Raw genomic sequence first — 23,797 nt, forward strand, 5'->3', positions numbered from 1 at the left:
TGCTTTTGGATATTTGAATACAGGCTATTCATTAGCTGTGAAAACAGATATGTTTTAGAAGCCCACTTATTACAACGACTGAAAGCACAAGAGAGGCGATGATCAGACTAGAAAATTAGATGTGAGAGTACAAAACACAGGAGTGGTAACTAATGCCCAAGTAGATCACAGTACTCAAAGAGATTCAGGAGAGCAAGTATAAGAATCAAGGTACAAACTCAAGGCAAGAAAGATCCTTAAAACAAGAGATGGCAACTTCATATGGAAAAAAAAATGCAGGATAACTAAAGCAATCCTGTAACAATAAAAGAACTTCGGGAGGTCTCACCATCCTGATTTCAAGCTCTATTGCAGAGCTAGAGTAATAAAAACCACTGGTGGCATAAAAACAAACAGGTGGATCAACGGAATCAAAGACCCAGAAGTAAATCCCCACACCTATGGACACTTGATTTTCAACAAAGAGGCCAAAGTTATACAATGGAAAAAAGAAAGCATCTTCAACAAATGCTGCTGGTATAACTGGATGTCAACATGTAGAAGAATGCAAATAGACCCATATCTATCACCATGCACAAAACTCAAGTCCAAATGGATAAAAGATCTCAACACAAATCCAGATACACTGAGCCTGATAGAAGAGAAAGTGAGATATAGCCTTGAATACATTTGCACAGGAGATAACTTCCTGACAGATTACCAATAGTGCAGACACTAAGATCAACAATTAATAAATGGGACCTCATAAAACAAAAGTTTCTGCAAGGCAAACGATACCGTCAATAGGACAAAACGGTAGCCTACAGAATGGGAAACTATTTTCGCCAACTCCACATCTAACAAAGGACTAATATCCAAAATATATAAAGAACTCAAGAAACTTGACATCAACAAACCAAATAATCCAAATTTTAAAATGGGGTACAGACCTAAACAGAGAATTTTCAACAGAGCAATCTCAAATGGTCAAGAAGCACTTAAAGAGGGAGGGGAAACTGAGGGCAGGATGTAAAATGAACAAACAAACAAACAATTAAATAAATAAAAACAAGAGACGATAAAAGCAGAGGGCAGGCTGGTGTCTCAAGAAAATAATATAGGACCAATTTTTCAAAGTCAACCAGAACTGAAAAGCAGACTGCTAACAAAAGACCAGGACTTCAGAGGTTCTCGATGGTGTACCAGCTTTGACTACTAATTGTTCCCAGCTGTCTCCCCTCTCCATAAAAACATAATATATGCAAGACGTGTTGAGGAGCTCAAGAATAAGCCATGCAAAGTAAGGTCATATACAGCTTCCAAATACCTGCTGAACTAAGAACACCCACACCAACGCAGGCCCGAAGTTGACAGGTGGAATATGGTCATCTAGAGACTATCAAAGAGAACCAAAAGTGCTTTTGGAAGAAGTCATCTAGTTTAATAGTTCATAGAACTTTGCTTTTAAAGGAAGGCATCTCACTCCTCACATGTTAACACAACAGCAAGAGGCGCTGGTAGAATCTGGCAATCAAACAGCTAACAACCTCCTATGACAGGTCTTTCCTATAGTCACTGCATCCCAGAAGGCTCTCCCTCAGCAACGTTACCTAAAATCTCAACACAGCCCTGTCTTTCCACTGACCTTGAGTGTGTCACTGCACAATATACAATTTTTATTATCAACTTAGTTTATTAGCTTACTTATCTTTAAAAATGTCATACCTAAATTGAAATAGAACTGTTCTCTCAAATCCTCCCATTTCTTTATTGAAGGCAACATATATTCAGATTCAAGTAAATAAATCAACATGCTTGCTAATGTAGCTCCTGTAATAAAATTATGGGTTACTTCTGGGGAAAAAGAACATGCCTGCAAGCCATGTGTGCAAACACACTCTTCACATCACCATTTTGTAAGAGAACCACAGGGTACCAGTCCATTAACTTGAATAAACTGATTTTCATGAAAAAAAAAATAGGAAAAGAATCATATATATATATATATATATATGAAAATCTGAATTCTAGCTAACCTCATCCAGATTTTGCAAGAGTTAATTAAAGAATGGCCATTTTGTAGTTTGAAAAGGGTGGTTTTTATATTACTGTCAAGAACTATGAAGGATTTGAGAGTTTACTCACTTTGTAATTTAACAAACTATTCAATAGTTTCATGGAAGCTGACTTTTTTGAAGCCTTCGAAGGCAGAGATAGTTTGGAATGAAACTGCCCAGTATATATAAAAAAACAAAAACAGCCGGGCGGTGGTGGCGCACGCCTTTAATCCCAGCACTCGGGAGGCAGAGGCAGGCGGATCTCTGTGAGTTCGAGGCCAGCCTGGTCTCCAAAGCGAGTTCCAGGAAAGGCGCAAAGCTACACAGAGAAACCCTGTCTCGAAAAACCAAAAAAAAAAAAAACCTCTATGTTTATATGTTTATTTAATATCCAATATTGTATCATCTCCCAGAACAAAAGATGGACATATTTAAGCCCATTAAAAAAACTATAGTTTCTTTTGAAGTTTAAGGATTTTGTTTGTTTATTTGTTTGAGATAGGGTCTCATGCCACCCAGGCTGGCCTCTAACTCAGTATGTAAGCCAAGGCGGGCACTGAACTCCTAATCTTCCTGCCTCCACTTCTCAAGAGTGGAGATTACGGGGGAACACCATCAGGCCTGGCTTTAGGGTTTCTTTCTTGTTCACATACCCAGTGTATGCAGTTACCACCTGACCCTCTTGTATCACTGAAAGGAAACTGGAGTTTAGGAACTGGCTTAAGTACAGATACTAGCTAATATTACTTCCATGAATAATAATTACTTAGGTTAGTTCCTTGACCCTCAGTTCCTACATCGTTATAAGAGGACCAGGTGAAAATTGAACATGTAGTTGGTTTGTTACAGGAAAAGAAACCCTAAAGTTAAAAGGAACCCAGATCTTTTATAAAGAGTATAAGCATGCTCCTTATAATGCTACTAAATCACCAAATACTGAGTATTCAATAAGCAAGCTCTAGAGGAAGATAATATTTTTATTATACTAAGTAAGCACTTTTTGCTCTAAAAACAATGATCTCTTATTACCTAAGTCTGCTTCTATATAACCATTCTTGAAAAAGGATTTTTAAAAGATCAGTGAATACCTCTACTTCTAAGACAGAGTGAACTGTCCCCTTTAACCATATCTGGCAAACATTTCCAGAGAAAGTTGGGCTGACATCTGAGTCCTGTGTGACCACAAAAGCACAAGTTGTAAATAAGGAGCAGCCTGTCAAAAGCCGAATGTATAAATGTGACATTTTATGGAAAATGATGTCACACTAGTTTACCATACCACCATCATTTTTATGAACTTTACTACATTATGAAGATGCAAATCAGCTTTTCCAAAATCAGAAGGGATGGTGGACTATGAGAGAGGGACCACAGAAATTCAGCACATACTAAGAGCGGTGGTGAGATATTCACAAAGAACCTGTCACCAATAAGCTTAAGGTTTAACAGAGAAGCAAGTTACCTGGAGATCGAAATGATCAGGGCCAATGCAAGAAGAAATTAAACACACCAGTGTTTTAGAGTCCAAAGAAGCTATGTGACTTCTGGCTGAGGTCTGAGAAGGCTTATCAGAAGGCCATGATAAGCTCTGCTTTTCTGAGATAGGACTTATAAGATAGAAGTTTATTCCAGAGGCCAAGGAAATATGGGGAAGGAAACAGGCTGTCCCAGATCATCATCAGTAGGTAGTAAGCTGCAGTTTCAGTCTAGTAGGAATACAGTTATCAAAGAGAATGGTGGTCCTGGGGTTTATAAGACAAATGGGATCATAGCAAGAGTGCCTTAAACAGTAAGCTTTACTCTGGCTTTAGTCACCGAAAGGTTTGAGAAAGAACATAGGGCATCGAAACTAATATTTTAAAATGTTGCTCTGCTCTAGCAGCAGAAATACCTAAGCCCTATCCAGGAACACTGATCCAACAGGTCTGGAGTGGGGAACAGGAACATGAATTTTCAAAGTTCCACAAGGAATTCAATATACGGTTGGTGGAGAACTGCTATTAGGTCATTAATGACAACTCTTCATGTGACTAAATCACTCGGTACTAAGGTGTACGGACAGACTGCCAAGTACAGGAGAAGACACTGGAATTGAAAACCCAGTGCACATTCCATCTTTCCCACAGGAAAGACAAGAATAAACCAACCAAACAAGCAAACAAACAAACAAAAACAGAGCAAAAATACTGAAACCAAGTTGTGTTAGAGAGAATATGCAAGCCAGATCTTACAGTGTGGGAGCAGAGAGAACATGCAAGCCACACCAATTCCGTGGGCAAAGTCTGACAATGATGGGACTGACAAGGAAAGGGGTTATCTGTTCTCACAAACCATCAACGAAGAAAGCTACTTTATAAATACTCCCATGCACTCATCAGAGGCAAGTCTGAATAATAATATTGTCCAAGTTTGACACATACGAGAATAAAGGCTTAGAGACACTAAGTTTACTAGATTACATCTTGAAAACAAAAACCACTAAACCTGGATTCAAAACACAAATTTGTCTGATTCAAAAGACTAAACTCACTGTACCAATCCAAATCACACAACCTACTCCAACTTCTCATCTCTGCCAACTCTGATCTATCAACCTTGCTTAAGTCCTCTTCTTAAGAAGGGCCAGAGAAAGGAAGAAATTGTATCAAAGAACTGAACAAGCATTAAGTGCTCATCACATGGCTGGCATTTACTTAGCTGACCATTAACCTATTGTGTTTGCTAGAAGGATCAAAGTAAATCCAGTTGCAAATAGGCATTTGAAGTAGGGAGAAAAAGATACTTTTACAAAGAAGCATTTCAGAACAATTTTAGGGCCATCTATTTGATAGTACAGCAATGTCCTTGCTCTGTAATGAAGGCAAGTCACACTTCAAAGAAAACGGGAAAGGAATTTCTACACCATGTTCACTTTCCAAATATAAGAAAAGGACAAAACTGAATTCAGAGTGGAGAAGGTGGAAGATAAGGACCTGAAAGAAAGGGGTAAATGAAAAACAACAAAAAGGTCAAAAAAGCCAGGAAACAGAAGAAAATGTAAGTGCTGATTATGCTGGGCAGGGCCTGCACCTTGTCTGCCTCTCACAAGTTAACTTGCTTTAACTAATGCTACCCAGTTGAGTATTCAGTCAAGGAGATATTAAGCACAAACAAAACCAAAGTGAAAAGCCTGGTTAGCATCCTCGTTTGACAATGGAGTGCTTGGGACATTCATAATCAAGAAAAGGGGCAGAGATAGCAACTGATGACACTCAGGGACAGAAGGCCACAAGAGTCAAATCCCCAGACAATTAATTACTAAAAACTGCATGCCTCTCTCCTCCTTCAATGACAGGCAATCAAAGGGCTACATACCGCTGTCCATGACTCGCTGTCAAAGATCTAGCAAAGGTGTCCATCAGACTGACATAGCATTTAGCCACTTTTCCTTCACTTTTTTTAAAAATTTTTAATTTAAATTTTTAAAAACAAATTACAAAGGTTAAATTTAAAAATCAAAATAGATCAGACCCAACTACTTTGATAAAGTGCCGTGCTGCAGTGAGTCACAATGCAGCCCACATCCTCAGGGCTGGACAGGGAGAAAGGAAGATCACATGACTACTGCACAGAAGCCTCAACCAAAAACAGTAGGTCTGATGTCCCACGGCTTTTCCACTTTATGCTTTCCTAAATCCAGCCCATCCTATTCTGAGCTCTCTTCTTGATGCTCATGTTCACTGGCAGGTAGTCAAGATGAAATAAACAATAAATAAACAACATCGACTATGGACAAGTATCAGGAAAAAAGGGAAAGACAGAAGAAACAGTGCAAGAAGGGGATACTGCTTCATTTCTTTCACGAGGAATTCAAGGGAGTCATCTCTGATACCACAGTAACATGAGTGGACACTCCACAGCGGGAGGAAGGCCCACAGGCACTTGGGCAGTGATCCCTGCTGCTCACAAGATACAAGTAAGATGGCTGCTGTGAACGGGGGACAGGGCAAAAACAGTCCCAAATCTGAAAGACTTTATCAAGTCTGGCGCTCTGACCTTCTCGAGTATAGAGGTTTGGGGGCATGCCGAAGGAACAATTGCCAGGACCTGGTGTACTCTTTAGGAGTGGCTGGCTACTACCTACTTCTTCAAAACACTGTCCATTACTTTGTTACAAGCTTTAAGAGTTCATTTAGGGGGATACATATATCAAAATATTAAGTCAAATATTGATATCTCAAAAAGTCACTTATAATTCTGTCCAATTTTCAAACTACTTTCCTAACGCAAATGGCTTCAGTTTAATTGGATATGGGAAAATAGATGAAAAAAAAATAATCACTATTATCTAACACATATGACAGGAACATAATTAGTGTACCTATTATAAAAATAAATTAATCCATCCCTTAACAAACAGCAACTGCAAAAATAAATGTGTACATAAAAGGCCAAAATACGGTAGGTTTAGCATTTTTTGAAACTGAGATCTTAAATGTACTGATGATGTACAAAATACAATCCCTCCCCCTAAACAGAATTTATCAAGGGAGCTATCTGGCTTTTGTCTGCCCACAAATGGACATTTAGCTAGTTTAACCATCAACTATTCCTAGGTTCTGGAACTCATCATAAAGAGGGGGGAATATAGCATGGCTGGGGGGGGAAGAATAAAAAAATGGCACACGGAACTACAGTACATAGATAACTACTAAAGCTTGCAATACATTTTCTAAACCAGGCTTCAATCAAGTTCATCTCAAAATACGGTGGACAGGCAAGAAGTCTGAGGTTTTGACACATTTGAAAGACAATAATCAACTGAATATTATGCCAGAATCAAAACTAAAAAGCAACTCTTCACATGTAAGTTAGTTCTTATGTCAGCATTAACATACAAAAATAAATTTTAAAAATAGAGCTCTCGGTGCTGGAGAGATGACCCAGTGGTTAAGAGCACTGGCTGCTCTTCCAGCGGTCCTGAGTTCAATTCCCAGCACCCACATGGTAGCTCACAACCATCTGTAATAGGATCTGACGCCCTCTTTTCTGGCATGCAGGGATACATGCAGAGCATTCATACATAAAATATAAATTAAAAAAAAAAAGCTCTCAAACTGTCAAGATCAAAAGCCAGGCGTGATCACAAATCCAGGCGTGGTCATGAATGACTTAAATCTCAGCTCTCAAGAGGTAGAGGCAGGGCTGGTCTACAAAGCAAGCTCCAGGCCAGCCAAGGCTACATAGTGAAACCCTGTCTCAAAACAAACAAGCAAACAAAAGACCAAAAGTAGCAGAATTTGGGGGCTAAAGCCATAGTTCCGAGGTTCAGAGCAGTTGCTGCTCTGGCAGAGGCTGCGTTTGCTGTTAGCTTCCACACCACTGGGTGGCTTACAACCCCCTGTACCTCCAACTCCAGGGTTGCTGACACCCTCTTCTGGCTTCCTGAAGTACTGTACTTATGTGCACATACCCCACCTCCTACACACACACAGACACATATACACATAATTAAAAATAAAGTAAATCATTTAAAAAGTTGCAGAATTTTAAAATAAAAACTCTAAATCTTTGAGATTTCCCTAACTTTTGTGTGCGCGCTTATGGATGTGGTGTATCCACATGTGCGTATGTGCAGGTGGACACGCCCATGTGCACAAGCCCACATTCACACTGATGGGAGGACAGGTCATTGGATAGTCTTCTCTGTCACGGCCTTATCCTTTTGAGGCACTCTCACTGAACCGAAAGTCTGTTTGGGCTATGCTGGATAGCCTGTGAGTTCTCTGGATCTTCCTTCACCCTGCAATACTGGGTGGGGTTGCAGACATGCATGACCAGCCCCAGCTTTTACCAGGGTACCTGGGATTTCAACCCATTTCTCTCATTCTTCCACTCCATAGCTTTTTGGCATAATTTTCTAATTAATGCATCTTGCACACAATTTCTAAGACTGAGAACTCAGCAATTGAGCAAACAATCCTAGATTTCTTGAGTTTGTGCTTTGAGCACTTCGGCAACTGCAAACATTGCTTACAAGACATCTGCTCTAAGCAGTAAGAGATGAAGACAGGAAAAAGCAATTGGTCCTATTAAGGTACATTGACACATCTGAGTTTCACAGTTTACCAGAATATTCTAAATTACTCCTAACTCATCAATAAAGGAGGTCTATTCCCATTGCTGTCTTTGAGACAGAATCTCACTCTTCAGCTTAGGATGGCCTGGAACCTACTAGTTTAGGCTGGCCTTGAACTCGTAGCACTCATCCTATCTTGGCCTCCTGAGGGCCCAGATTACAGGTGTGAACCGCTATGCTCAGTTACTGTCAGCTATCTTTGAGTTATTTAACTAAAGATTGTATTTAGCTAGTAAACATTTTTTTATGCTAGTCCTAAAATTGACTATATCTTTTCCAGGGAATCAGAGAAAATCAGCTAAATCCCCATAAAGACTCCTATACACTGCCCTGATATTCTTTGCAGAGCATCCTAGCAGCCTTTCCATCCCTAGTCTTGTGCCATTACTGTAGAGCTTCTAAATCAAAGAGTACAACACAGGCATGTGGGTGTGGCCCCCATACACACAGCATTTGATGACTTAACTACATCATCTCTAAATGTCGATGTCAAGATTTTATTAAGTAAATGTATCCCTTTAAGAATTTCTAATTACACCCTCTCATAGTTTATTTAAAATGAGTTTCTGTGGTCTCTAGGTAATCCATAATAAAGGCTTCCAATGTATTTCTAATCCCAACATTTGAGAATTTTATTCTTACAATAAAACCACAGTGCCACATAAGCATTTATAGAAGTCACAAAAACCACGTTCTTTTGGCATATTCTTACTACTGAGAAAAAATTTTAGCAAGAATAAAAGGCAATATATACAAGAGAATACAAAGCATCTTATTTACAACAGAGGGCAAAAAAACAACGTACTCATGCTATGGCAGGGAAAACTAGACCTATTAACTATATTTTGAATACTATAAAATATTACATTAAGCAACCAAGAGACCAAAAATATTCTTGGCTACAATTATAAATATAGGTAAAATATAAAAGGCCGGTGGTTTGGGTGATTTCTTTTTTTTCTTCTTGAAAAATTTCTCTGAAATTACGGGTGCATATTTTTAAATTAAAAATGGAAAACAGCTATTTCCATTCCATCCAACCCTAACATATAAAAAGAGAATAACACATGTTGCTAAACTTAACTCAGAAGTGCCATTAACTACATCACATGTGGCTGAGAGTGCTAAGATAGAAACACTAAATCTATTTACATTGTTAGAAAGCTTGCTAAATCTTAAAGCATGCACTCAGGAACCACGAGATGTTATTCTGCTCATCTGAGGGATTTCATGTCATGTCTGTTTTAATTATATAACCTCCCCATATTTCTGGAACTGAAACAGCTATTTTTGTCTGATTAAACTTCTGAAGCCCAGAACTGGTGGGCAAAGACTACCAGGCTTGTCCAACCTGCAGCCCACTAGCCATATGCTAACTATGAATGCAGTCCAATAAAAAAAAAAAAAATCATACGTTTACTTAAAACATCTTTAGGGTTTTTTCTTTTCAACTGCATTGCACAGTTCTCCAGCATGAACTGTGTGGATGACCAGGCTGTGTTGCTTGCTAAGTGCTGCTCACACTGAAAGCTACTCAAAAGGGGGGGCAGGGGAGAGAAAGGATCTACATATACCAAACATTTACAGTCAGACCCAGGAAGATCAAAGGTAAAGCATGAATGACAGATACGAAGAAAATCTACAGGGGTTGGAGACTTAGCTCAGTAGTAGAGTGCTTGCCTAACAAGTGCAAGGCTCTGGGTTCGGTCCTCAGCTCCGGAAAGAAAAAAAAAGAAAATCTACAAACCTGTAGGAAAAGGAGAGAGGGGTAAGGAAAAACCGTACTAAAGCAGGAGCTCACTGGCCTGTACCTGAATTAACAGTGAAAGAATACTTACTCATTAAATACAGAACCCCTGCTCCTGGGGAGGTCATCTGGGAGTTACTTCCTTTGGTTCAGTGGCAAAGAGCTGCCCACATTTGAGTTAAGAACTTTCACCAAAACTATCAAAGTATGGGAGGCTCCAAATCCAATTACTGAATGTTCCCTGATGGCTAAAATAAACCACAGCTCAACCGAAAATTACGGAGGAAGAAATAGAAAAAGGGAAGCTTTCTGGTCCATCAAATAGCTAGTGGATGACAGGTCTATATTCCTAGCACCTAGAAGGTAGAGGCAGAAGGATCAGGAATCAGGTCATCCTCAGTTACATACTTGTAACATCTTCAGTTACAAGTTCAGTCGGGGCTACCCGAGTCCCTTTCTCAAAACCTAACCAACCGAACGAAAGAAGCCCTTTAGTCATCTCCATCCTTAGACCAGAGACACCATTAATCTCTAGTATCGACTTGTGAGGAGTGTAGAGGACTGAGGTTAGACTGAAATCTACTGTGTACAAATTGCAAAGGTGCGTAACTATTATCAGAGTAAGGACCAGCCTGCACCCCTGCCTCATGTATGTTTACTTCCCATTTTCTCCACAGGAAGGTAGGAGAGATCAAAACTAAACAAAACAAGAAGGAAGCAAAGGATTCTAAAGAGGATGTGCAGATAAAGGAAGAATATCAAGGTATTAGTAGTTTAAGAATTAAAGCGCACACAAATGCTTATTACCTCTGAATTAACACACAGAATGGGGCCTAACATCAACCAATCAGCACATTTTGTTCGTCCATAAAGCCCAATGAAAGCCACATTATTATCAGGTGGCAAGTACATTCGAGAACAAGAGTCCTTAACTGATTACAGATTTTCAGTTATATTAAGTCAGGCTGCACCACGAGCAAAAAGTCACCAACTAAGCTTTAGTACAAGCTTCTGAGAGTGCTCTATTCTGAGTGACATCAAGGGTTAAGTGGCTTTTCTTGCTCTCCCACACCCCGTCTTCCTACACTCATGTTGACTATTGACCTCATACTGAAAATACAGTCTGTTGAGACTAGCTACAAAACACTCACCTCAGCTTTAGTTTTCTTTCAGAAAAATCTTTTCATGCCTTTATCCTATATCAAGTCATTTTCGCTAATAACTCCAGCTATACTTTGTAAATCAAGACAACTTTTCCAAAGGCTATCTGTTGACTGCTGTGGGATGTCCTGTATGCTGTGAATATATGTTGCTATGATTGACTGATAAATAAAACGCTGATTGGCCAGTAGCCAGGCAGGAAGTATAGTGTAGGCGGGACAAAGAGAGGAGAAGGCTGGAGAGAAGAAGGCTGAGTCAGGAGACACTGCCAGCCGCCACGAGGAGAAGCATGATGTAAGATACCAGTAAGCCACGAGCCATGTGGCAAGGTATAGATGTATAGAAATGGGTTAATTTAAGATATAAGAACAGATAGCAAGCAGCCTGCCACAGCCATACAGTTTATAAGTAATATAAGTCTCTATGTGTTTACTTGGGGGACGCGAGTGGGAGAGAAATGTCCCGATTGCTGGCAGGCTGGGACACAGGAAAACTTCAGCTACAGTTGATCACAACTAGTTTCATTCACACTAATCATGAGTGAAATTCAAAGAGCAGCACGGATCAATTACCTCAATGACTTTTTAGAAAGCTTCACAAAAATTAAATAAGACTCAAATGATGAATAAGTGTAGAAGCATATTACTACAGATTATCTTTCTGAGGAAACAGATCACCTTTCACTGACATCCAGTACGTTAAGACAAGACCACGGCAATAGCAACAACAACAAAATCCATGAAACCAGAACCCCAAGCTTCTGTAAGAAATTAAATTTCTGTAATAAATTTCTATTAGAGTAAATGGCAAAAATCCCAAGACATAGGTAACCTATTTATGAAGAGTTCTAGATAAATTCTAGAATTTCCCCTGGTATACTCAAACAATGCTTATACCCAGGATAGATAATAAGAGTTTCTTATGATCAAGATCCACAGCCAAGCATTGTGCCTCATACCTTTTTAAGGTTTTTAGGGGCCTGAGGTAGGATTACCAAGAGTTCAAAGCCAGGCTGACGGACATAGTGGGCTCCTGGTCATCTCTGGCTAGAGTGGAAACTCTGTCTTGAAAAAAAACAATAAATGAGAAAGAGTTCTAGTTAGGTGTGGACCTTTGAATAAAAAAACACCTCCCACAGGCTCAAGTATTTGAATACTTGACCTCCTACTGATGGTACTGTTTGGGGAAGGTAACCATTAAGAGGTGGACCCTTGCCAGAGGAAGTGTGTCACTGGGGCCAGACTCAGGCCCACTTACAGTTAGCTCCCTCTGCTTCCTGCATGTAAATAAAGACATAATATCTTAGCCTTGCTGCTCCAACCACCTGCCACCATGCCTTGGCCACCATTACGACTCTCCCTCTGAAACCGTAAACCAAAATAAACTCTTTCTTCCAGAAGTCAGTTTGGGGCATGCTGCTTTATCACAGTAACAAAAAGCAACTAATGCACGAGGCACAGTGGTGGGGATCTATGATGCCAACACTTGGGAGACAGAGGCAGAAGGGTCAACAAGAGTTCAAGGTCAACATAGTGACTTCCAGCCTGAGCATATAGGGAGATCTTGTCTCAAATAACAAATGACAATCAAAACAAAAAAAACACAAAACCCTCTCCTAGATAAAATAAGCCCACTGCAAGGTAACAAGACAAAACTGTTCCAAGTATTTGATAAAAACTGTCCCATGCCTAGTTTAATTTAAAAACAACCACTGAACCCAGCACGTCAATGTTTCTCATGTTAATGCCAGACATACTGTATTTTTGGAAAACACAGTTCATAAATTGTGTTAATGAAAGTTCTTCAAAGTAAAATATCTGATTAAATGAGGCAAATCATGTATGATGTTAACAATTCTCTTCCATTAATTGATCTAAATTATTGATCCATTTTTTAAATTAAAAAAGGTTCCCCTCTTACTTGATCTGGCTAATTCTCACTTACTCTTTTAGGTCTCAGCTACTCCTCCCTCTAGGGCATTCCCTCAAATGCAGATCACAGGCCTAGTCACACACTTCTACTGGTACAATGCACATCCACTAGCAAAGCATTTACGCATATTGTCGTATATGAAGGGACTCTGGCCAGCCCAGGCCTGGCAAACATGGCTCTGGCAGGCCTTGCCCTTCTCTCCCATTCCCTCTGCCTTGCTAAAAACCATTAGATTACATTCTAAAGCTAGCACCACAGTCTATTCCCTTATGTGGCCTCCTGGGGCTGACTACCAAGGTTAAGCTATCAAAAGCCCCCTTTGGCTCACCTAATTAACACACCTAATTAAAATTAAGCACCTCATCCTAACACAGGGTTTTGGCTTTTACCTTTATAAACTGCCACTTTCCTATGTGCCATGCCTGTCTCCTCTCTATCCAGAGGCAGTCTTTTGTCCCTCTGGGACAAATACCCCTACCCCCTTTCCCTTCTCCCTGGTCCCCTACCTCCTTTACCACTGCATCCTAGCCCATTCTAACACAGACCTCCCCTTTTTTCTCCTCTTAAAAATTACACCAAGGTCATTTGCTGCTGTTTTCTGCCTGAGTCAGAAAGCAGTTACTTTAACTTTTCTTTTCTGCTTAATAAAGGATCTCTCTGTGAAAACAGGTGTTTGGGTGTGGTTTGTGCTTAATCTGGGGTCCAAGAGGGAGGCCCTGCCATGCAGGGGTCTCCTTCAATATACTTATAAGCTTGTTTGAAAGTGATAGCCATAAATAGACATTAAAGTAATTTGCTGAAGAATGAGGTCACATGTAAAGTCAGACTAGCCCCAGAGTGGTAGAGAATCAATCCTGAGATCAGGCTACAGCAGGAAACAACGGGTGGAGGGCGGGGCTTCAGGAGAGCCATCAGTGGGAAACCTCCACGGACAAGTACACTTTCTTGTGAAGAAAAAAGGCAGTACAAAAATCTCTCAAAGTTATATGTCAGCCAGCCAAGACAGCAGGGCTGTATGCTGATTCACACTGATCTATTTACTCCTACAAAGCCTATGATTTAGAACAACTAAAAATAATAAGAAGAAGAAGAGTACACATCTTATTTTACTTGATTCATAAACTGGTTAAGTCTCACCTGTCATAGGTTCAAACAGCTGATTAGCTTCTAGGTCAGTGAAAGTACTGGAACAGACAGGACATTTGAAGGAGGCCCGATTGGTGGAGTTCCTCTCATCCGTTTCAATCCGCCTTCTCATGTGGTCCAGTTTATATTTTACTACGTTAACCAGAGTGCGATAATTGATGAAGTAGTAGTTATGGCGCGTGGTTTTCCCATCGGCAGCAGTCTCTACCCTCATTCTGCATTTGATGAACTTGTCTCCCTTTAAATTATTTAAAACAGATCGAAGTTGCTTCCGATCAAACTTGAGCAGCTCCAGCATGTCCTCTTCTTTTACACAGGGGTTGCGGATCAAGATGTCCAAAGCCAACACGTGCTCAATGCCGTAAAAGCCCCGGATTACATACTTGGCTAACCGCTTCAATGCTGCTGGAACCTCGGTGAGGACATCAGGGTCTGCCATCTTCAACAGCAAGCTCCAACTTCAACTATATGGATGGGGGAGGGGGGGGATTAGCAGGCAAGAGGACATGACAATCATTTTAATCTACAACTACCTCTCACTGGTAGCTATCATTATTCTTAAAGTGCCACAAAAGCATTCAGCATTCTTTTAAAGATCTCTAACACTTAAATATTTAACAGAAAGCCAGGATTCTTCTCTATAGTACACAAAAGACTACACCTAAAAAGTTTAACATAACCCTTAAATAGTTACTTTTATGATCAACAGTGTGCTCGACTCCAAAACATCATCTATTATTTCTGACAATGATATATTACATCAACTCCATTTTATTTCAAAAAGAGAAACAAAAAATCCCTTGAGAGTGCTCACTATTCTAGCATGCTCTCTAGGAATGGCTAGAAATCCAGAGATTGCTAGCAATTACCCTAGATTTTATTTCTTTTCAGTAAAATTTCCCTGCTAAGATTCAAGAATGTTTTACATAGTCACACTTTCACGATGAAATCACAAAAAAACTCCCCAAACAATAAACACATAAGTAGCTGCCAGTTGGGATAACAAAGTTAAGGACTGTCATAACTGAAGGAAATCACTGCTAAAACAAAAGTGCTTTAGCAACTTTGCAAGTTAAATCTGATCATTAAGTAAACACCTTCTAGATCTTAAAAGCTGGAGGGAGGGGGAGACGGGGGAAACAGATACCCTTTACTACCAGGTCCCTTGAAGAGCAAAGCAGAGCTGACAGTGTCTAACTTCTCGGCCATAGCCCAGCAAGCTGACCTCTCCAAGTCTGACTTGTGACGGCACCTGGCTGTATTTTGGTTGCTGTACGAGCCTGATCAAAGCCTTAGATAAACTCAAGCCCTGCTTTACTCTCAGAAGGAAAATGGGGTACTGTGATGAATGAAAATGCTAAGTGGTACCTAAGAGGACTTATTAACTAGGCCAGCTTCCACATAACTTTACTATGACCAAACTGAAACTAGCCAGCCGAGCCACAGGCTACACCTGGAATTTCTGGGTAATAGAGAATTTTTTTTTTTTTTTGGTTTTTCAAGACAGGGTTTCTCTGTGTAGCTTTGCGCCTTTCCTGGAACTCACTTTGTAGCTCAGGCTGGCCTTGAACTCAGAGATCTGCCTGGCTCTGCCTCCCAGTGCTGGGATTAAAGGCGTGCACTGCTGCTACTGCTGCTGCTGCTGCTGCCGCTGCCGCCGCCGCCGCTGCCACCACCACCCAGCTTAGAAAAAATTTTAAGACATCCTGCTGAACTATTTCTATGAGCAGTCATATTGTTATTAATACCAGTTTTCAAATGAATCTTTAATTTGAACCTGAAGAAACCAACCCTATTAATGCTTCTTTCTGTAATAGTATCTGCAGCACTATATTATTAAGTCCTAAATAACCAATGTTCACACTTTTTACGGGGGTGGGGGGTTGGGTGGGGAGGTGGAGGGGGTTAAGGCCATATCTACAATAAAGGAAAAATAAAGTTACAATATATATTTTAATCCTCAGTACTCAGGCATAACCATTACACACGTGGGGATAACAAAGGAGCATCTGGACTCACCAGGTCCAAACTGAAGTCTGAGAGCCTTTCTGTCACCCTAGATGTTTAAGAATGCCTGGGTTCACTACCAACTCAGAATCACAGCACAGAATCAGATACGTTTTGATCTCCTTTCCAATTCTGTACTTAAAAAACCAGATTTTGCTTTTTGTTTTACACGCCCAGTTGCTGACAAAACATACGGGTTCAGAAGCATTCGAAAGCCTGAAGGCCAGACAAATGTCAGCACAGCCTATCATTTTCTGTCTTACCTTTCATTACTCTCCACTGTCCCCATCCTCACACACTCTAAGATTCAGACCACTGGTTCTCAACCCTGACTGTAAAGTAGAATCCTCCAGACAGCATTTTAAGCATACTAACTAACCCTGGGCCCCATTCCCAGCAGCTTTGTTTCAGCTAATACAGAAGGGCCAGATTAGGAATGCCCCTAATTTTAAAATCCCTTTAGATTAATCAAATATGCAACAAAGTCCCTGATCATCGCTCCAATCTGTCCCATGGCTATTTCGCGCACAGGAAATGAACATCCTGTATGGAGAGGCCCCTGTACTACTTGTTGTTCAGCCTGTTTCCTTTGTCTGATATACCTCTGGGGTCTTGATCAGTGCAAAGGAGTGACATCAAGACTTTTCTAGTCAATAGTTTGAAGCTTGACAATCCCAGGTCAATTTCTTAGTGTTGGCTCCAGAAAATCCACAACCTCAGTTTCTTCACATATGAAATTAAAGTGCCTTCCTCACACAGTTAATGTATGAATTAAATCAGATAATTAATATAACATGTTCTGTTTCTGGGCTGGTATATGGGTTCAACTGAACTATTGGCGTTCAGAACAATATCCCCCATTTAACTGATTCTTACGCCAGGGAGTTGATATGAAGGTGGTGGCATTGTGGTTGTACCGGAACAGTAGTAATAAAACCTAAACTTAGGCCAGGCGGTGGTGGCGCACACCTTTAATCCCAGCACTCGGGAGGCAGAGCCAGGCGGATCTCTGTGAGTTCGAGGTCAGCCTGGGCTACCAAGTGAGTTCCAGGAAAGGCACAAAGCTACACAGAGAAACCCTGTCTCGAAAAAACAAACAAACAAACAAAAAAAAAAACCTAAACTTAGGTAGAAATGCAAGGACATGATAAATGAAATTTACCACAGAAACAAAATCAAAAGGACCCAACAATGTACCAGGAAAAGATGGTAATAGCTGTTTTGAGCCATTGTAAGGAGGGAAAGTACCAGAAGCCCGTCTTTGATGAAATACTATGCTATTCCTCTGAAGACATACACAAGGTAGCTGAACTAATGAAAGCTCAGGTGGGCTACGTGGTTCAAAACTCTCCAATTTTAAATCTTCCTTCCTGACCAGGGCCTTCACCCCTTCACCTCTTCCCCAGTCAGGATGAATCAAGATTGTTCGATCTCTGGATTTAAGCTACTAAAATCAAGTTCTGAAACTGACAGCCCATATGAAATGTTTTCAACATTTTATGAATTGGTTGTCAACATTTAAACATCTTGAGTGCGTGTAAATTTCAACTTTCCACTCCTCTTGAAAAATTGGAAGTCCGTGAAAAACAAGTGAGTCCACATTTCTACATTAGTTAGTTTCTATAGCAGTTGACACTTAGAAAGGGACTTCTCTGGTCTGTTAAGCCGTTTTGGTGTAATAGCTAATGGTCTTCATTCTCTTTCTCTGTTCACAGTAAGCAGGCATCTCCCGACTTCACCCTACTCAGTTCAGACCCATACTCTAATTGGACAAACATTTAAGGACTACTGTGCCCCAGATGTGGAGTTGGGAGAAACAAGTAGAAATCACTCTGCTTTTGCCATAGTTAGCCTCATGTCCACACACCGTTTCCCTCGGCCCTCAAAGCTAAGCGCAAACCTCTCTCCTAACGTCCTCAGGCTTTGGGTGATGCTTCCTGGCCTTCCCAAATTCCCAACAGTAGCATCTAATACTCTCCTTCGCATTTCCTCATAATTTGTACAGTTTCTACCTACATCTCTAAGGCCGGAAACTTCATCTTGTTCACCAACACTAGTACCTAGCATAAGCTACTCAAGTACTTAAATCAAACTTTCAATGCATCTTCTGGGCACGTGTTCTTGTAGCACAGACATCCTGCCAGCTTCCACAGAATTAATTCACTTGTTTCACACCTGCATCCACAATAATGACAGCAATAAGCCATCCTTTTCTTTTTAAACCTGTAACTGCTTTAAGCAAGGAGTTACGAGATTAAATTTGTGATTTTTTTTAAAAAAGACTACGCTGGATGAAGAGTGGAGGATAAAAGAACAAAGTGGGTGCAGGACGCCCGGTTAGTTAAGACTACTTCCAAGTACTACTTCCCAAGTTCTAGGAGAGCTTGGATTCTACACAGCTTCTACAGTTTTTCTGTTACTGTACTTCAGGAACTCTCCATCTCTTCGTACTGTAAGGGGCCCACGACGGAGGAAGTTCCGGACCCTGGTGCCCTCCACCAGCTGTGCTCAGGGGTGTCCAGACCCCGAGACCCCACAGACCCTCAGACGCGCCCAGGGGGCTCCCGGGCCACAGTCGACGCCGCCGAGCCCGTCCTACCCGAGGTCTCACAGAGGCCGCTCCCGGGCAATGGTTCTTTGGAAGACTAAGAAGAGGACCAAGGCAAGAGGGTGGTCGAGGAGAGGGGACTAGAGAAGGCGGGGGCGGACAGGAGAAACCATGAAATCAGACGCCAGGTCAGAAAACCGGGAACAAAGATCAGGGAATAAGGTTTACCCAAGCGGACGCTCGAACACTCCCACTACAGCTGCCTCAACTACCGGCTTCAGCCAGCCCACGCCACGCGCGAGACGCGGACACACGCCTAATTCCTGCGACCAGTTTGGAAACCGCCCGTTCATCCGCACGGCGAAGCTTTCAATCAAACCAGTCATGCTCTGACCGACCAATGAGATGCTAGGCCCTGCCCTCAACCCCTGCTCTGATTGGCTGAGGATCCAGGAACGGGCGTTACCCTTAAGGAAATCGTGGCAAGATGGCGTCCCTGGATCGGGTGAAGGTTCTGGTGTTGGGAGACTCAGGTGAGCCGCTTAACCCACGTCTGGCACTCCCGACACGCCCGAGCTACCCGATACCCCTCACTCTTCGCTGTTTTACCCCCAAACTTCCTAGCGTTTGGGTTCATGGCCGAAGTCCTTTTCAAGACCTTAAAACTACACTTCCCAGAGGACTTTGCTCCTTTTGACGACGTGGTGGCGTGGCGGGAGGTGGGGGGCGCGGAGCCCGTGTCTTTCTCTGCCTTTGCATTTCATTACGTCGGTCTCCCAGGCGACCCCAGCCGAGAGGATATTGTCCATTCCTTTATGGCTCTCGTTAGGCATACATAAGTTGATAAAACCGCGCCTTCAGGACACTTTGTTCATTAAGTCAAATATACACTAAGAATACACTGACATGTATTAATTCCTTTAATTCTAGAATCAGACCTTTAACTCCATTCTACAGATGATAAAAAGTGAGGCGAGCTGGTTCGAACCCAGAATCGTAAGCTGTAGCATGCAAAGTGATATTAGATGGTAGTCATGATTTCCTTTTTAACTTCCTTGTTCTCATCTAATAGTTGACTGCCTATTAGGTTTCAAGATGTACGAAATAAAGAAATTTTATAAGGGCCACAATCTGAAGCATCTTAATGCTAAGCACAGTTTAATTTAGTGTCAAAATCTTTTTTCTACCTTGAACATTTTAGAACTGCTATTGAAGTCTTTATTTCGCTCTCCTGCCTCGTTATCCTTCTCTTTCCCATTTCCAGCTCTTAAGAACTTCAGTGTACCCTGGCCATGCATTGTGTAGATGCGCTTTTCTGGAGATGACACTTTGTGCTCTAAACAGACATTTTGCTGGGTGCTTGGAAGTAGAAAGGACATATACCACAAATAGCTGACTTATTTCATTCTAAGACTGAAATCAGTCGTAACTTCCCAAAATCCCCCCCGCCCCCCACTTTTTTTGACATTTCACCCCTTTTATAATTTTTTTAAATTTTGTTTATTTTTGAGATTATAATTTTTTTTTTCCGAGACAGAGTTTCTCTGTGTAGTTTTGGTGCCTGTCCTGGACCTCGTGCTGTAGACCAGGTTAGCCTCGAACTCACAGAGATCTGCCTGGCTCTGCCTCCCAAGTTCTGGGATTAAAGGCGTGCGCCACCACTGCCCAGCTGAGATTATAATTTAATTAGAATGTTTCTCCCTATCCTTTCTTTTCCTCTAAACCTTTAAATTAACCCCTCCCACTTTTCTTCAAATCCATGGCCTCTTTTATTTGTTAACCGTTATTGTGTGCTTATTTGTATTTGCATATACATGTATATTCCTAAATATAACCTGTTAAGTCCATAGAATGCTACTTGTTTATATGTTTTCAGGACTGATTATTTGGCACTGGACAAACAACTGGTGTGTCCTGGGTAGGACATCCTCTCCCGTTCTCAGTTTTACTTAGTTGTCTGGTGTAGGGGTGAGGCCTCATGGGTTTTCTCCCCCTCCCCCATCCAGTGTGGTATGTTCATTGGTGTCGTCCTTGTTCAGCTCATGTTTGGGCAGTCATGTTGGTGAGACTTCATGGATGTAGCTTCTGATGTTACTAGGAGACACAATCTCACAACAAACTCCCTGATCCTCTGAGTCTTACAGTCTTGCCTCCCCTTCTTCTGTAACGTTCCCTGAGCATTATTATGGTGCAAGAGTGTCTTATAGATATCGCCATTGGGACGGGGCTCCACAGCTCTGCATTTTGATTGGTTGTGGTTTTTTGTAGTGGTTTTTTGTAGTGGTTTCTGTCTGTTACACCATGAAGTTTCCTTGATGAGGAGTGAGGACTACACTTATCTGTGGGTGAAAGGACATCTGTTTATAGATTGATGTTTATGTTTCAAAATTCTTAAAGAAATGGATAGTTAACCACTTGCTGTTCCCTAGGATGTTGTCTGTTCTTACTGCTGAGAGCTTTGTTTCCTTTTGGCTAACACACCTAAAGCATTTAGTTCACAGAGAGCTAAATAAACTATATAATATTAATACATAGACATGCTGATCCTTATATAGTTAAGCCAACTTTGGGCTTAAGCATGTATCAAGATGATAACTAGCCAGGCAGTGGTGGCACATGCCTTTAATCCCAGCACTCGGAGGCAGAGCCAGGCAGATCTCTGTGAGTTCAAGGCTAGCCTGGGCTACAGAGTGAGTTACAGGAAAGGCACAAAGCTACACAGAGAAACCCTGTCTCAGGGGGAAAAAAAAATAACTAAAGCCCTAGGTAGCCTCCAACAGGAACTTACATGTAAACCCTAAAATCAACAATATACTCTGAAGATGACAGGCACTATGCAATAAGTATAATGACAAAGATGATTTTGAGTGCCCTCAAATCTTAAAGTTCATATGTAAAAGGATATAATAGGAACCTAAGAAAATGTTTGCTTCAGTTACATGAGATGTTTAATTCTTTTAATATGTAAAGAGGTCCTATAGGGCTGGATGTTTCTCCACGGTAGAGCACTTCCGAAGCATGTGCAAGAACTTGTATTCAATACCCAGTATCACAGTATGACACAAAAGGTCGTGTAAGTTAATAACACTAAAACCCATTATTAGCTAAATGGGCAGAGTACATCAGCAGAAAATTCATAAGAATGAGAAAAATTAATTTGCAAACATGATCATAATATATATCATTGTGGACTTTTTTTTTTTTTTCCAAGACAGGGTTTCTCTGTGTAGCTTTGGAGCCTGTCCTGGAACTCACTTGGTAGTCCAGGCTAGCCTCGAACTCACAGAGATCCGCCTGGCTCTGCCTCCCGAGTGCTGGGATTAAAGGCGTGCGCCACCACCTCCCGGCTCATTGTGGACTTTTAATTACTTTCCACATAGCTGAGAACAGAAGCCAAGGCTCCTCAGCAAAAACAACAAAGGCTCTTAATGGCTGGACCATCTCTCCAGCTCTTCCATCTTGTATTGCTCTTGTTGTTTGGGGGGTGGAAGTGTTTGAGACATGGTCTCACTATGTAGCCCTGGCTAGTGTAGAACAAGGCTGGCCTAGAACTCACTACGTAAACCAGGCAAGCCTAGAGCTCAGAGAGTCACCTGCCTCTGCCCTCAACCTTCTTTTTATGACGACGACGTCTCCCCTTGGCCTGGAGCCCCGAAGCTAAGGCTGTCGGGCTAGCACACTGGAGGGATTGCTTGTCTCTGCCTCCTCAACACCGGCATTACAAGCATGCTCCTCTGTGCCTGGCTGTGGTGTGTCGTTTTGTGGATGCAGCTCTGGTTCTCAGGCTTATAGGGCAAGAACTGAGCCTCAGCCAGTTTTTACTGTTCCTAAGTAACTGTGTATATGGTCACAATAACAGCATGTTCGTAGAAAACCCCATATGTTTAGCAATAGTGGTCTAAGGTGATTTTTTCATTTTTATACTTTCTTAGTTGTTAGAAATACAGCTTTCATAATAAAAAGTAAACATGAGTTATAGGCCTATATATAATATCTCACACAGTGAGATTTCCTGACTCTTTCATACAATTAACAGTTCATAGTCAGTTAAATGAATGAGTGACTCCACACCATTTCCTCTCCACCTAGATCTTCAAGAGGTGCCCTTTAGTGTTAGTGACAAGATTACCTGAGCATAAGAGATCTAGAAAGAGATAAAATACTGCTTCAACATAAAAGGCCACAATGAAGAAAAGAGAGTAGAATTATTATTATTATTATTATTCAGAGGATAAATCTGGGGTGAAGTGGTTAGCTGCTTTTTAAAAACCTATGTGTGAGAACTAAAGTCCTTTGAGTATGGATCATGACATCGTGAGTCCTGTCACTGATGGAATTCAAATAATTTTGTGACATGTTCCCTGGCTTACGGGCAATGGTGTGGATGTCCCATTTAGGGTTATGTATTCAGCTGACTAGAGCCCTTGTATCTTCCACAGGTGTTGGGAAATCCTCGCTGGTCCATCTTCTATGCCACAATCAAGTTCTGGGAAATCCATCATGGACTGTGGGCTGCTCGGTGGATATCAGAGTATGTGTTCTTATTTCAGTTTTCCTTAGTTATATTAAATTACAGGATTTACTTAAAATTAAGTAATAATGATAACTGGGATTGATTTAAGTAATAATGATAACTGGGATTGATTTAGCTCCTACTGTGCATCAATACTGTCATTCCTTATTTAATCTTAAGTCATGAGAAAGTAAAAAATGACCAAATTCCTTCAACTCATAAAGCAAATCAACACATGAACCCAGTTGTCTGATTGTACAGGCTTTTATTTTAATCACGATATTTTGAGAATTCAGTTAATATTCTCCATAAATAATTCTGCCTAAACCTATAGCTCTAAGGCTGCAAACTTGTGCCCAGAAGTACAGTGTAAAAGCAGAAGCTTCCAGAGCCTCATGTAGATCACCTGTTCTGTGTCACATTTAGGTATTCAGTGCAGTTTCACTGAATTAAGTGCTAATGTTTAATTCTGGGCAAGTCTGTCATCTGTTGTCACGTCTTCTTACCATTGAATTAAGAACAAATATGGGGCCTGATTAGAACAGCTCAGCAGGGCAAGGCCCTTGCCATCAAGGCTAAGGACCTGAAT

At 41.1% G+C, this 23,797-nt stretch overlaps 2 protein-coding genes across 4 annotated transcripts in view; one reads left to right on the forward strand and one right to left on the reverse strand.

Annotated features, from left to right (window-relative positions):
* Gtf2e1 (general transcription factor IIE subunit 1) overlaps window positions 1-23,797 on the reverse strand; it is a 111,977-nt gene that overhangs the window by 13,813 nt on the left and 74,367 nt on the right. Inside the window, exons 1-2 of one of the 3 annotated variants that reach the window (XM_052740659.1) lie at window positions 18,924-19,047; window positions 14,132-14,604 (exon numbers count right to left, since the gene is read on the reverse strand). In XM_052740659.1, the coding sequence (XP_052596619.1) occupies window positions 14,132-14,579 (448 nt within the window). In that variant the 5' untranslated portion in view covers window positions 14,580-14,604; window positions 18,924-19,047. The other 2 variants (XM_052740660.1, XM_052740661.1) reach the window with 2 other exon arrangements.
* Window positions 19,120-23,797, forward strand: part of Rabl3 (RAB, member of RAS oncogene family like 3) — a 34,821-nt gene continuing 30,143 nt past the window's right edge. Inside the window, exons 1-2 of the mRNA XM_052740662.1 lie at window positions 19,120-19,228; window positions 23,135-23,226. Coding sequence (XP_052596622.1) covers window positions 19,183-19,228; window positions 23,135-23,226 — 138 coding nt within the window. The 5' untranslated portion in view covers window positions 19,120-19,182. The remainder of the gene's footprint in view (window positions 19,229-23,134; window positions 23,227-23,797) is intronic.

Source organism: Peromyscus californicus, unplaced genomic scaffold, assembly GCF_007827085.1.
Source record: "Peromyscus californicus insignis strain IS unplaced genomic scaffold, ASM782708v3 Scaffold_16__1_contigs__length_79575227, whole genome shotgun sequence".
Classification (NCBI taxonomy): domain Eukaryota; kingdom Metazoa; phylum Chordata; class Mammalia; order Rodentia; family Cricetidae; genus Peromyscus; species Peromyscus californicus.